At 37.6% G+C, this 13,531-nt stretch overlaps 1 protein-coding gene across 1 annotated transcript; it reads left to right on the top strand.

Moving 5' to 3' along the window:
• Window positions 1-329: 329 nt before the first annotated feature.
• On the top strand, window positions 330-9,766 carry LOC128857702 (uncharacterized). The gene is made up of 3 exons (XM_054093448.1): window positions 330-584; window positions 4,173-5,283; window positions 8,877-9,766. Exons 1-3 carry the CDS (start codon window positions 548-550, stop codon window positions 9,622-9,624), a joined length of 1,896 nt encoding a protein of 631 aa, XP_053949423.1. The 5' UTR covers window positions 330-547; the 3' UTR covers window positions 9,625-9,766.
• Window positions 9,767-13,531: the final 3,765 nt, after the last annotated feature.

Genomic DNA, 13,531 nt, shown 5'->3' with positions numbered 1-13,531 from the left:
AAACTTCTAATCTTTCTTTTTCTAATAACACTTTATATCTACGTAAAAACGTAGGCAGTATCTTTCCAATCGACCCAGAAAACTAAGTAAGCATGCATTTTTTCTCTTGAAGTCTAAGTACACTCGCAAAATGAGTAAAGTAAACGAAATGCGGGTAAAACCGAAAAAAAAGTATTTTATGTATACACAACAGAAAGTTTTTAACACATTTTTAAGAATGATTGTCATTATTTATGTAGTCAAACGGTGAGTAAACGAAATCAATCTGCCTAAAACCGAAAAGCGCTCAACTAAGCTCTTAGGCCATCAGTTTGCTTGTTGGTCGCTTAACAAAAGCAAGCATTTGCTTCGTAGTTTTTGTGTGTGTACTTTTTACTACTTTTAGTACGCGCGGTTTCTTTGCGGCATGTAATGCAAGTGGGCTAGTAGAATACGTGCAAAGTGACTTTACTTAGTTTTGTTCACATTTCTTATTGTTTAGGAACAAAAATATGCTAGTGATTGAAAAAAAAAACAGACGGACTAACTAAATCAGTATTAGAACGAAATGCATTGGATTCAAATATTTCTCTTCAAATTAACAGGTGATTTTCGTATGAATTAAGTGAATCGAAATCTATTGACCACTCAAGAGAAGTAATCAAATTAAAGCATTAATAAATAAATAAAAAAAAAATTTAATGAATAAAGTTCGAAGTGGTACAAAAATAGTGAACAAAGAATAGAAAGAAAATAGAATAAAGAATGGGTATGCGTGGTATTTGTGTTTTCATTTTGAAAATTAATTTTTTTCCCGCTGAGTAATTTATTTCATAAATTCAGCTGTCTACCAATATTGCAGAGACAATCAATTATTGAAGTTGTGAAGCGAAAAATAATTAAAAATAATAATAATAATAAAACACAGAAATTAAAAAAAATAAAATAAAATAAATAAAAATACAATTTGTCTTAATAAAATTTGTCTTATGATGAAAATATTTTTATAAAAATAACGGATAATTTGTCAATTTGTACAGTTATATTTATACTTACATCTAAGCAAAACTCATGTTGAATGACTCACTGATATCAATAAGATAAAAAATAGCAAGTGAGGAAGTGCTCAATTCGGTACCTACCCGCGCAGGTTGTTAATTTTTGAGGAGTCAAACAAACTCAGAACCAATGAGAGTTGTAGCTTCTAACATCAGACGAAGAGAAGGAAATTTAGTATTACGATATAAAAACAGGGACGTTCTTTTTATTTGATCTCAATAATATTTAGGTCGGATTTCAATGCGGTTTGGAGCAATAAGTCTACTAAGCGTGGCAAATTTTATGGAGCCATTATCGAGACACACAAATTTACCTATAAGTGAGTGTGGCAACGCGCTTCTTTAAAGCCAAAAATGGGTTTCATAGCTGAACAAAATTCCTGGCCTGTTCATTTCACAGAACACCGATTTTCATAATACAATTGGACGATTTGTAAACATTGTTGAGACGTAAGCCTTTCCATGATTAAATGTCAATGAATACTGAAAACAGTTATGTATTTAGTTTGACAGTAGTCACGCGTGATCAGTCAAAAACACCCTATTCGAAAAAGTATTTCCAATCTGGACAAAGAGTAGTAGTACTTGTATTAAGTTTCATTCAAATAAAGTATATTAATTTTTGCTTGACTTAGCGTACACATATGAAAGGACGGGTGGACGGCAAATCAACTACTCTCATCAAGAACAAAAAAAAAAAAAACAAATTGCCAGTTGAGACAAAAGTCCGACGCGTGGAGGATCAATAAGCATGAACTTATGTGAGCAGCAGGGCGTCATGGTAGCCTCAAAATTTCCCTAGCAAATAAGTAAGCCGAATAGAGCGTTAGCGGAATTTCTTATCCAGCTGAAAAGAAAGGATCCATATTCGATGGATGTTGTAATCATAAAGCAAAATCCATGGAATCAACATTTGGTTTAAGTTTAAGCAACTTACTTAGGGGATGGCTAACTTAACCTAACATTTGGTTATTGTAAAAGACATCAAGAAAATCTGCAGCTAAAAATCAGATATAAATTACTTAAGAATTTATAAAAACAAATGGTTTTCACGGTATTTAAAGTGGTTCAACAGTTTTTTCCTTTTCTTTTCGAGATATCCACCATATATGTTTTGAAGGGATGGGTTTTCGAAGTTTTCTTAGACCCACTTAGATGTTATTAATGTGGCCAGATAGAGAGCAGTGAACGTTTTTCGAATTGCTATGTTTCATCAGCTGTAAAAGCTACCAACTGTCCAGCTGTTCAGTAAGGTTTGCCTTTCATCATGCATTGATGAAGGCATGAAAAGTACTAAGCAACATAGAAAGTTGTACATAATGAACGCGAATTTTGTCGAGAGGTCGATCCTATCATCAGTAAGCTGGTAAGATTTCATCGCTTCGTGAACCGTCCGAGTGACGCAACGTTTCGAAGTTTTAAAGAAGAAATTTGACGACTGCATCATCATACGGCGAGCATTCATCAATTGGCTGCCGCGATCATATGACTCAACCAACCACGATTTTTTGCTATAGCGTTACGTCTCTGACTTCGGCAAAATTTTTGATATGGACAAAATTTTCGATACGGACTAAAAATACTGCGACTTAACCTTCCAAGATTTTTTGCTCTTGTTTAAACGACGCGGTTGACTTGCTTAGGCTGAGCTCGAGGCTAACATACGGGACATTAGAATACCAAAGCCGAAATTCAATTTGGTATCTAGCACAGTTGTTGTTTTATTTAAATTTCTATTTCTATCGTTCTTATCTGGTCACCTATTACACATTCCGCGTTAGGTGTAACAAAAAGTGATGATTTCCTACGAATGGATCTTTGACTTCGCCCAAATTGTATATATGGACTAAATTTATGCTCAAACTAACAAAGTGGATGTCAAACATTTTGAAATTTTTTTCATAAAAGTTATGATGTGGCAAAAATCAAAAAGTTTTTGCAAGAGGTTCTAAAATCTTACTATCATTATCGACATCAAGTAACGATTACAGCTTAGGGTGAGCTTTAGCTTCCTCCAAAACTCTCTTCCATTCTGTACATTTCATAGTAATATACCTCCAGTTCCTAACTCGTAGATTTGTTAGGTCGGCTATGACTTGGTCAAGCCAGGTTAACCTTGGACGTGCTCGTATCCGGCTCATAAGGGAATTTGTTGCTGAAACAGATAGTTGAGGACGGCTGTCCTTCAAATGCACAGTGTGCCCTAACTATCGAAACCTTCAGGATTTTATGTGTTTAACGACGTCTTCTCCCCGGCATAAGTTCAGCTATTCATGCCGGGCTATTCGTGGTAGCGTATTATGTATTTTCCGTCGCTACAGCGTACGGGTTCAAATACCCTTCGTACTACTTTTCTTTCGAAAACTCTTAAGCTTATTTCATCTTTGTTTTTCGATGTCCAGCACTCGCAGCCGCAGGCAAGACATCACCGGCAGTATTATTGCCTGGCAGTATTTAAACTTCAGCAATTTTGTGGGGGCGTAATACACTTTGTTTTCTACCATTATTCTCTCTTGTATTGCATCGTGAGTGCTGTTGCAAATTTTTAATTAGAACACCCAAATATGTATCTCAAGTGCTGAACAACCTCAAGGCGAATGTCCCGATTTCGATGTTTTCAGGGTGTTTCTTCGCTGTGCGAGATTTTCAGATATTTAGGTCTGCCTTCATATATTCTAAGGCTTTGCGCGACTTTCAATGTTACAAAAGGTTTCAAATAGATACCTAAATATATAATAAAACATGAAAATCTGGTTTCAGAAATCTTTTGATCCGAGTTGTACAAATGGTGTATGAGTATGGAGTTGGTAAGCTAATAAGATAGAAAGCTTAAAGGCTTTAGAAGTTATGACTATTTGACGATACGCTACCAAACCAAAAAACAAAACGATCGAATTTAAGGAAAATATTTGGCCATTTCTGAATTTTGCATGAATTATTCTGAACTAGTTTATTTTCAAATGTTATAATCTAAATTAAGTTTAAATTTTGAGTTTAGATTTTTGCCTCACCATAAAGAAAAATAGGATTTCCAATCAAAGCTGTTTTCAAATTCCCCCCATATAGTTTGGCGAAAATTGCAAGCATCGAGTAGTGATAACTTTTAATAATACGCGATTTCTCATTATATTTCAGTTCTACCAAATGCGATCCACATTTATGCAAAACTGTCACCTGAAGATTCTTCCAAGTCAGCCGAGCTGTTGAGCAATGTTTTGTCGCCCTACAACCAGAATCTCACCAACAATGGTCATCTACACAACGACAATGACCTCAATGGCATTGACTTGCAATTGGTGAGCAATGGTGGTCACCAGGATGATATCAAAACTTACGACAAAAGAGGTAATTATAAGAACGACGGCAATGATAGCGAAGGACGACGAGCAGAAAGCGAAAGAGGAGATGTCGGGGAACAAAAATCAACAAAAGAAGGAGCAAAAGTTACAGAAGCAATAAAAGAAAAGGAATATTTACAGAACAATACAATGTACAAATACAAAGAATTCCTTACAAAGCAGCGTAACAACAACAACAATAACAGTAACTTCCATAAAACCACAACAAAAACGAGTAACAAAAAACAAACAAACACTTTGAGTGAGAAAGCAACGATGGTGACAAAAGCGAATGCGGGCTTGTCCATGCGGGTCAAAAATGATTTGCACAAAGTTGATGGCATAAATGAAACGAGCAGAAATCGCACCAAAACAACAACAAGCACAATTAGAAGAATAATAGCAACAGCGCCACAAAACAAAAAGAAAGCATCTCTAACAAGTATCGGCCGAAACGTTATCGTTGGCAACAAGGGAAGAGGTGCAGTGCTAAATAGCGCCAAACCGAATGCTACACAACAACAGGCAGTCAATACGAAACTGTATTACCTCTCCGGATTCCTTAATCCATTCGGACAATTAGTCGCCTTCTTTGGCAGCGATCAACTGCATCTGCAGGATTATACTTTATTTTTCAATGCCGAACGGCATACAGTGTTTCAGTTGCACACCAATAACAACAACAACAACGCTTTGCAATCAACTGTAACTACTGGTAGTGGGCGTGCATTGAACGTGGCCCCCGATTCTTTTGTGGCAGCGTTTGGTGCTAATGCGCCAACGGCAGACACATCGACCGTCACTCCCTACCACTCGTCGTCGGCCTCGTCGATCATCGTCGAGGAGGTGCAGCTATACAATGGCAAATCCTTGCGGCAATCACGTTTCAATCCTTTCAATCCAACGCGGTAAGTGATGGTCGTCAAAACGGTTTTAAGCAGAAATGAATTATGTGTGTCAGGCGGGCAGTGCTGAGCTGTTGCTGAAATGATGTTGCAACGAGCTGAAATGCTAAATTGGGTGTGAGAAAGTGTGCGTGTTTGTGTATGTGTGGAGTGAGTGTGTGCTTGTGGGCCACATTTTCAAAATTCGATTTGGGCCAAACGTGATTGGAATGCTGGCGGTTTTTAAAAATGGAATTTGTGTCATAGGGGCACTAGTTGCTTACTTTGGTTTTACTGTGTTTTATGTTCGCTCGACCAGCTCTTCACTTGGCCACCTTCTATTGTACTTGCAGTGTGTATCGGTGGCGTAATGCGCTATTTCACTTCAAAGGTTGCCGATAAACGTGTGATTTTCGTTTTCTCTATTGTTCGTCGTTTGAAGAAGACGATAAAATCATATGCCTATTAATCATGTTTGGCCTAATGGATCTATGCGATTTCAGTAGGTTTGTTAAATGAGTTCTTGAGTTCACAAAAATGTATACTTTGGGACTAGAGATATTAATTCTGGGTCGCCGAAACTAATCGAGTTAAATTTCGTTAATATTTGAGTATAATTTGTTCTTCAGATGCATCTAATCAAATATTCATTACTAAATCCTCTTCTTTGAGGCAAGAAAGGCTTTATTTACCACATCAGTTGAGTTTTAGGCGCTAGCAACTCCTTTTTTGTAAAACAGCAGGGTTTCTATTGGAGGAGAATCGTCGGTTTAGACTGTGAATAACCGATTACCATACACAACCATAAAAGGCCGACACACGCTGCGATTAGCCTGATGGATAATTTGCATAGGGCTTCAACTAACAGCTCGCAAACGTCAGAGTTGCTAGGAAGTCGTATGATATGCCAGTAGTCCTGATTAAGGAAATTGTAAACAAATAAATAAATAAATTCGAAACAATAACGGTATCCCGAAGTGATAAAATAAGATCCCGAAAATCTAGAAACCACAACGTGTTAGTTTTGTTCGTCGAGAGAGGATTTTACTACTCAATTGCCTACTTAGTCCAAAGTACCATTTGTTGGCAAGAGATATTCTACGTTGGATTTCAAAACTGACTTTATTATCGCTCTTAATGCTGGTTCCTAGATAAACTAAATCTTTTACAACTGTCAACTGTCAACAACGACGTGAGTGCCGATACGCTTTGTTTGATGACAGGAGATACTTCGCTTTGTCCTCGTTCCCTACCAGACCCATTTGCTTTGCTTCTTTATTCAGTTTGGAAAAATCAGATCTAACATCTTGATTGGATGATGGTTCCATATGTAGAAGTTCACACAAGTGAGGAAAGTACCTGGTCGGCATTCACTTGGGAGTGGCCGGCACGATACTTCTGCATATGGTCCAAGCAGCTCACAACTTCCGGACTTCGCCCAAGTATCATCTGCGTAGCGTCCGAACATCTGTTCGATAGCGAATTAATGTAAGAAAGCGAAGCAATTCAGGATACCTGGTTGTGCGCGGGGTTTAATAATCGAGTGTGGGATTGAAAGCAAACTCAAGAGTACCTTTAACCAAAAATCGGCATCAGTAATGGCATTTCTTCAAGAATTTATGTTATAGTAACCGAAAACCAGTCATTGTTCGGGTGTCATCCACATATGGCATAGATACGTCAATCTAACTAGGTCAAATAAATCGATGTAATCTCCCCAAATCCAAAAACTACGAGCAAAATATAATACTTCACTCTCCAAGGTTCTAGACCAGACTATTCGGTTGAATTGAGAGTTTAGTGACTGAAACGGCATAACCAACTCGCAGTATATACAGTCCGTGTCAGCTAAAAGGAACCACAATTATTCATGAAGTACGAGTCGCAAATACTGAATAAGCCGTGTATCTTCTTCATGCCTTGAACCAGCTTTTCTGCGTAGCTCGTCGACAAACAGGACTAGATGCACTAGTTCCTTTAAATCATGGACTGGCATTCCGGCAAGATGCGTTTTCATAGCTCCCCACACATTTTCAATGGGGTTGGCATCTAGGGACTGGGAAGGCCATTCTAATATTGTGACGCCATTTTCTTGTTTTGATGTTTCTCAATGTGTTTTTCTGAGAGCAGCGGTTTTGACAATGTGGGACGGCAGGATATGTTCCCCTCCTTCAGTCGACGTTCGATGGTGTTGATACTTAGATCTATTTCTTTTTAGCAAGAACCGATTGTGCTTGGCGTAGTCACAAAGAAGAGTCCAGCTTAAAACCGCGCTCGAAAAAGTCATCAGCACATTACAACAATTTTTTTTGATTTTTTAATCACTTTTGCAGCCCCGGCGTAAGATAATTTCGGCCCTTTCGAATGCGTGCATAAAAATACCGCCTCAAAACGCATTGAGTACTTCTCACTCCTTTTTGTTCGGTTGCGTTTACGGAACGAAATATATCTTGAAGTTACAAAAAAAAAAACCATTTGTTGAGTGTTTGGGTATCAAGTTTTTGCACACTTCTTTGAAGAGTTTTTTTTATAGCAGGGGCGAATGCTTTAGAAGTTTCGAACCCAGACATTACTGGACTCTATTATCGTTAGATAGCAGCTGGTTGGCTTCGGTTCATATTCTAAAAATACCGTATACTCGATCTGTCTAAATTTAGTGGGAAGACAATATTTTGTAAAGTATGTATCAGTTAGGTGGATCTAAGAAATTCTATTTATAGTTCGATAAAAAATTTAAGTCATATAACAAAGACCAACGAGATACGAAAGGATATCAGATAACTATTAGGCTCGTTGGAGTACAGACATGCTTTACAGAATTCGCACAAAATGTCTGTAACAATCTTCATGACCACTCGTATCACGAATGCCGTTATCGGAGCCCCACTACCATCTTTAATGCACGAAGAGCTTCAGTCGCCTCGAATACCCCACATTACCCTGAATATTCTGGATACTGAAGCAGGTTGGGAGCTTAACCATAATCATCCAGAATATACTCAACATGTGTCGGATATGCGAACCACTTTTTCACATGATCGCTTAAATCTAGCCATCTAACACCTCTCGCTCTTTAGTGCCACTCTGCCAAACCACCCCATCTTCAGGGTCCACTGTAAGATGGGTTTGATGGCATCACCGCACTAAGCAGGGATGCTATTACATAGATAGATAGATTCTTTATGACGTTTGCTCTCTACCTCATGGTATTTTGTGCCATCCACTAATCACAGTAGCTCATCCAGACCCAGTTCGCTTATTGAACTCAGGCTGGGTTGGATTGAGCGTATGTGCCTTTCTTCTGGCTGCCGTTGGCCATGATTTCTCAACCTTCTCTGTACTATAGCGCTGCATTCCAGTAGAAGCTGTATTGGTGTCTCCTGGGATTGGCCGCAGAAAGGACAAGAGTCAGTAGACAAAATCCTAGGCTACTACAATAACAACATTTAACCTGTGGCGTTTCAATACTGCTTGCTTACTTGCACAAAATTCTTCGGGTTTTAAATATTACGGACTTAAGGCTAAAATTTAATATTTTATTTTATGTTTATTGCCTTTTTATCGCTTTACTTTAAAATATTATCAGTATTTAAATTTCTCCTTTTTCTCCTCAACAGTATTCTCATTCACGGTTGGTTTGGTGGCGCGAATGCAGGCGTCTATCAGACGCTTGTGCCCGCTTATCTTCAGCTAGGCGCTGGCAACTATAACGTCTTCACCGTCGACTGGGGCCGAGGCGCTGTTGCAGACTATATTACCGCCAGCTACCGTGTCAAGCCAGTCGGTAAAGTGCTAGCAAAATTCATCGATTTCCTACAACGCGAAGCGGGCATACGCTATGAGGATCTGCACATTATTGGCTTCAGCATGGGCGCACACATTGCCGGAATCGCTGGGAAACACATACAAACCGGCCGTTTGCCAGTGATCTATGCACTCGATCCAGCGCTGCCGTTCTTTCGCTACGAGAATTTCGATGAACGCATAGCAATCACCGATGCCGATTATGTTGAGGTGGTACACACAAGTGTCGGCTCATATGGCTACGATCAACCGCTTGGACATGTGGATTTTTATTTGAACTATGGCAGCGCGCAGCCAGGCTGCTTTTTCAATGAATGCAGTCACTTTCGTGCATTTCAAATATTCGCTGAGTCACTACAGGGGAAACAAGCATTTCGGGCGCAGGGTTGTGATGTGAAACTATGGCAGGATATAATAAAGCATAGGAGGTGTTTGATGGGCACAGGAAGGCAAATGCTGCTGGGTGGCGATCCGACAAATGTGACGGCGTTGCGTGGACGTGGCGGTGTATTTTATTTGGCGACGAATGCAGCGTCCCCATATGCGAAAGATGTAACGTGAAATAGAGAAAATGGACGGGTAGGAGAGTCAACAAAAAGAAAAAAACTCGCAAAACAAAAAATAGGGTAAACATGTTTTGCTTTGCATAATACACCCTTGCTAGAAATATGTAATCAAAAGGAAGAAGAGGAAAAAAAACAAATGTGAATGAAGAATTAAAAAGCGCAATGAGCACACAAATGTATCGCGAGTGTTTTTGTTTTGTTTGGTAAAAATTTTAATTAGTACGCGCGACTTTTTTGCGCTACTTTGTACTTGACTTAAGCACACACATACACACACGCACACGTTTGAAAATCAACGACTTTGCTTTTGCACAGCGGAAAAGAGCGCAGATATTTTTACTTTCGCTTATGCGCCTATTTGTATGCAATGGATTTTGTTATGGGCAACATTGAAATGGAAATTAAAAAATGCTGCCATGTGTGAAATTCTTGCACAAAAGCGCATTTAACTCCGGTATTCGGCATCGTAATGCGCCTTTCATTAAGACTGCCATGCATTTTCGCTATCGCTTTTTTATATACATTTTGCCGTTGTTGTTGTTTCTTAAGCAACGTTAAAAAGTAAAAGCTCAGTGCGAGTGTCGGAAAACTTGATTTTCAAACGAGTAAAAGGCACGTATGTCGTCGCATGCATCGGATATTGCATCAGCTGCCACATGGCTGGTTTTTTATGGCAAGAGTTTGCTTTTAAAATTGCAGTAAAATTTTGTGAATTGAATTTAATGACATTTTAGTGTCGAAAATATGGTTGCCAAGTACATTGAAGTGAGAGTGAAAAAATGGATTCCAGGCTTATAAAAATATAATATGTTTTGCCCAAATTGTCCGAATGATGCATCGGCCACAAGCCAAGAATTCATAAACAAGAGTTAGGTAAACAAATGAGCGCTTCTGTGTGAAGTGCTCCAAATATTTTGGACGTTGCCGTCAAGTCTTCTAAAATTGAAATATGAAACTTTAAATTTTATTTAAAAAAAAAAAAATTTTTTCTCAATTAAGATTCTTGATTGGCTTCTTTAGAGCCATGCACCCATTTTTTTATATTTTGCACATATATATAGGACTAAAAATATTTACCAAGCGCTCAGATGGCATTGACTACCTAGGGTAGAGTCTTAGGGTCTCAAATAGCAACTAGTGACTGCTCTCTGAATTTCCGATTAGTCTTATTTGGAATAGGTAAGAGGTGAAAAGACGCAGAGGGGTCAATGCTTTCCTTTTAATGTGCCCTTTAATGCGGAGAATCGTCTATAAGTCAGTGTATAAATTTTACAGCGCACCTACGAAGAGTAAAGTCATCAAATTTCGAGCAGAAGTTGCCTATCTTAATTTAAGTTCGGAGAAAGTCAAACAATAACTCCTGAGTTCTTCAGTTGCAAAGAGGTTCCAGTAAAAACTGATTGTAGGCGCACAGACACGCTCACTCATTTTGGAAAAGAAGAAAAGGATGCCAGGCTGAATGCTGAAGCCGTATTGGGGAAAAAGGGTCTTGATTTTGTATGAGAATGATGAAAATCATAAAACAGAGAACGTGGAACGTGGAAGGGCTAGCAGCAGAGTATCAAGTTGCGTGCGGATGTGTAATGGACATATCATTGTCTTGGTGGTGCTTCGATTTGAACCAAAATCGACCTACAAGTATAGCAATCAAAGCCAAAGACTTGTGCCCAAAAATTTTGTGGTATAGAATTCAAAAGGGTCAAGAAAAATGATAAACTTAAAAAAAGTCCCAGTCACGCTCACCACCTCCATTGCTTCAAATATTCAAAAACAAAAACGGTTCTTTGTTGGCAACTCTCCTCAAATGGCGCTCCAAATATGTCTGATGTTGAGCGAAAAACACACGGAGTAGAAAATATGGCGACTGAATGGTGAAAGTGTCACACTGACACACTGAAACGGATATGGATATGCGCGAGATTCATGCATGCACACATATGCAGGTTATCGTGCGTGTTTGCAAAATACTACCATAGATAAGCATTTAGAGCGTTTTAACCTATGCACCCGTCTGCATACGAATTAATAATTCAAAGACTCACCCACCATTACTGGCAAGAATTTGCGTACATTCACACTTACTTGCGCTCATGGACACGGAAGTATAAAAATGCATACGATGAATGAATGAATAAAAAAAATTTAAATAATTGCAAAAAGTTCAGATCACAAAAATGTTTATGAAAATGGAAATGAATCCTTTAGCAACTTTGCTGAGTTTCGTGTGGGCTAACAGCTTCTGTGTCAAATGGGGTTTTGGCAGGTGGCATAAAGAATTTGCTTTGTCTTCTTTAACTCATGATTTTGACCCATTTCTCGTTTACTATTGCTAGCTGGTACTCACACACGCTTGCCTGCTTCAGCTGAGCGAGCTTTATGCGATAAACATTTCTCCATATCGTGGCATACTTGCAGGCATCTCTTCTGTATGCACATCGAACATTTCACAAACGCATATATTTTCATTTGCATGCATACATACACTTGTACGCACATACATAAATACATATGAAAGTGTGCACATAAATTTGAAAATTCTAGCTGTGCAATGGAGAATTTTTTGTTATTTGCCAACAAAATCTCTGCTTCAATCACAGATAACAACTAAACGTCGCACGTACTTGAGCAAAAAATATTCCCTGCTGGAAAATCTCTATTAAATTCAACTTCTGCATTATAGTGAAGTCAAAAAAAGGAATAGGGTTGCCACCTGTAATTGTTTTTTAATGAATATCAAACGAATTATTTTAGGAACATTTAAGTTTGGAAAAAAAGTTTAATAGTATTGCCACATTTTTTAAACTTGACTACAAAAAAATGATTTTATTGAAGTAGAATTTGAAAAGAAAGTTAAATATAACTCTATAGTGAGAGCAATGTTTGTTAAACACTTAAAAATTTGCCCGTTAATCTAACCTGAGCACATGCTTCATTGTCTTGTCACTTTTGCACCTTAGTGGCTTCAAAAACATAATGGAGTTGCCACCCATTTTTTTCGTTTTGTAAATGAACATTAAACAAAAGGTGTTTAGGAATAATTAAATCTAGAAAAAAAATTTACCAGTGTTGCCACACTTTTAATACATTTTTTAAATTTTAATTATTAAAATACTATTTTCGTTAAAAATATTGATATTCAACGATATATTTAAGAAATCTTTAACAGTAGCGGATTGCCTCCTTATCCTAATATTTGTTCAAATATAGAAATAAAATATTGTTGAAGAAAACACTATAATGAGCGCATCAAATGGACAGCACTTCTAAATTTGTGACGCCTCATCGCGGCTTTTACAAATTCCAAACTGTAACTCAACTTCAGAGAAAAAAGATGCCGGTTAATCGAACCTAAGAACGAACATGACGACGTCAAAAGACTAACAGAGCTGCCACCTATCTCAATTTTTATTTTGAAACGAACATAAAACGAATGGTTATTAAGAAAATCCTAATCTAAACAAAAAGTTGAGCAGCGTTGCCAAATTTTTTAATAATTTTTTTTTTAGTTTACTCAGAAAGTTAAATAAAACTAAAAGTTAAATAAAAAAAAAATAAGAAAAAAAAAATTTTCAAAACTTCAACAAATTTAAAAAAATTACAAATTCGCCACGCCATATTACAAATTTTGCCAAATTGCCAGCTGTAACTCAACTTCATAGCGCATATAAGCCTATTAATATAATATAATTTGAGGCTAAAAGTCATAGTCCTATGACTTATGTATTCTAGTGACGTCATAAATGAAGATATGTAAGTCTCAAACATTTATTTCAAAATGGGCATCAAACAAAAATTGCTTAGAGATATTTAAGCCTGAACAAGAAACAGCAGTGTTGACAAATTTTTACTAAATTTTTCTACTATACTCATTAAAACGCAATTTTCAAAATTTGTTTTAAATG

The sequence above is a fragment of the Anastrepha ludens genome, chromosome 2 (genome assembly GCF_028408465.1).
Source record: "Anastrepha ludens isolate Willacy chromosome 2, idAnaLude1.1, whole genome shotgun sequence".
Lineage (NCBI taxonomy): Eukaryota > Metazoa > Arthropoda > Insecta > Diptera > Tephritidae > Anastrepha > Anastrepha ludens.
Note: the sequence above shows the minus strand (reverse complement) of the source record. Positions and strands in the feature narration are given on the sequence as shown.

Bases quoted from the DNA above. Each gene is read 5' to 3' on its own strand.
- LOC128857702 (XM_054093448.1), top strand. From the start codon at position 548: ATGCATTGGATTCAAATATTTCTCTTCAAATTAACAG. The intron at 585-4,172 runs GTGATTTTCGTA...ATTATATTTCAG, and splicing joins ATTTCTCTTCAAATTAACAG to TTCTACCAAATGCGATCCAC. The intron at 5,284-8,876 runs GTAAGTGATGGT...TCTCCTCAACAG, and splicing joins AATCCTTTCAATCCAACGCG to TATTCTCATTCACGGTTGGT.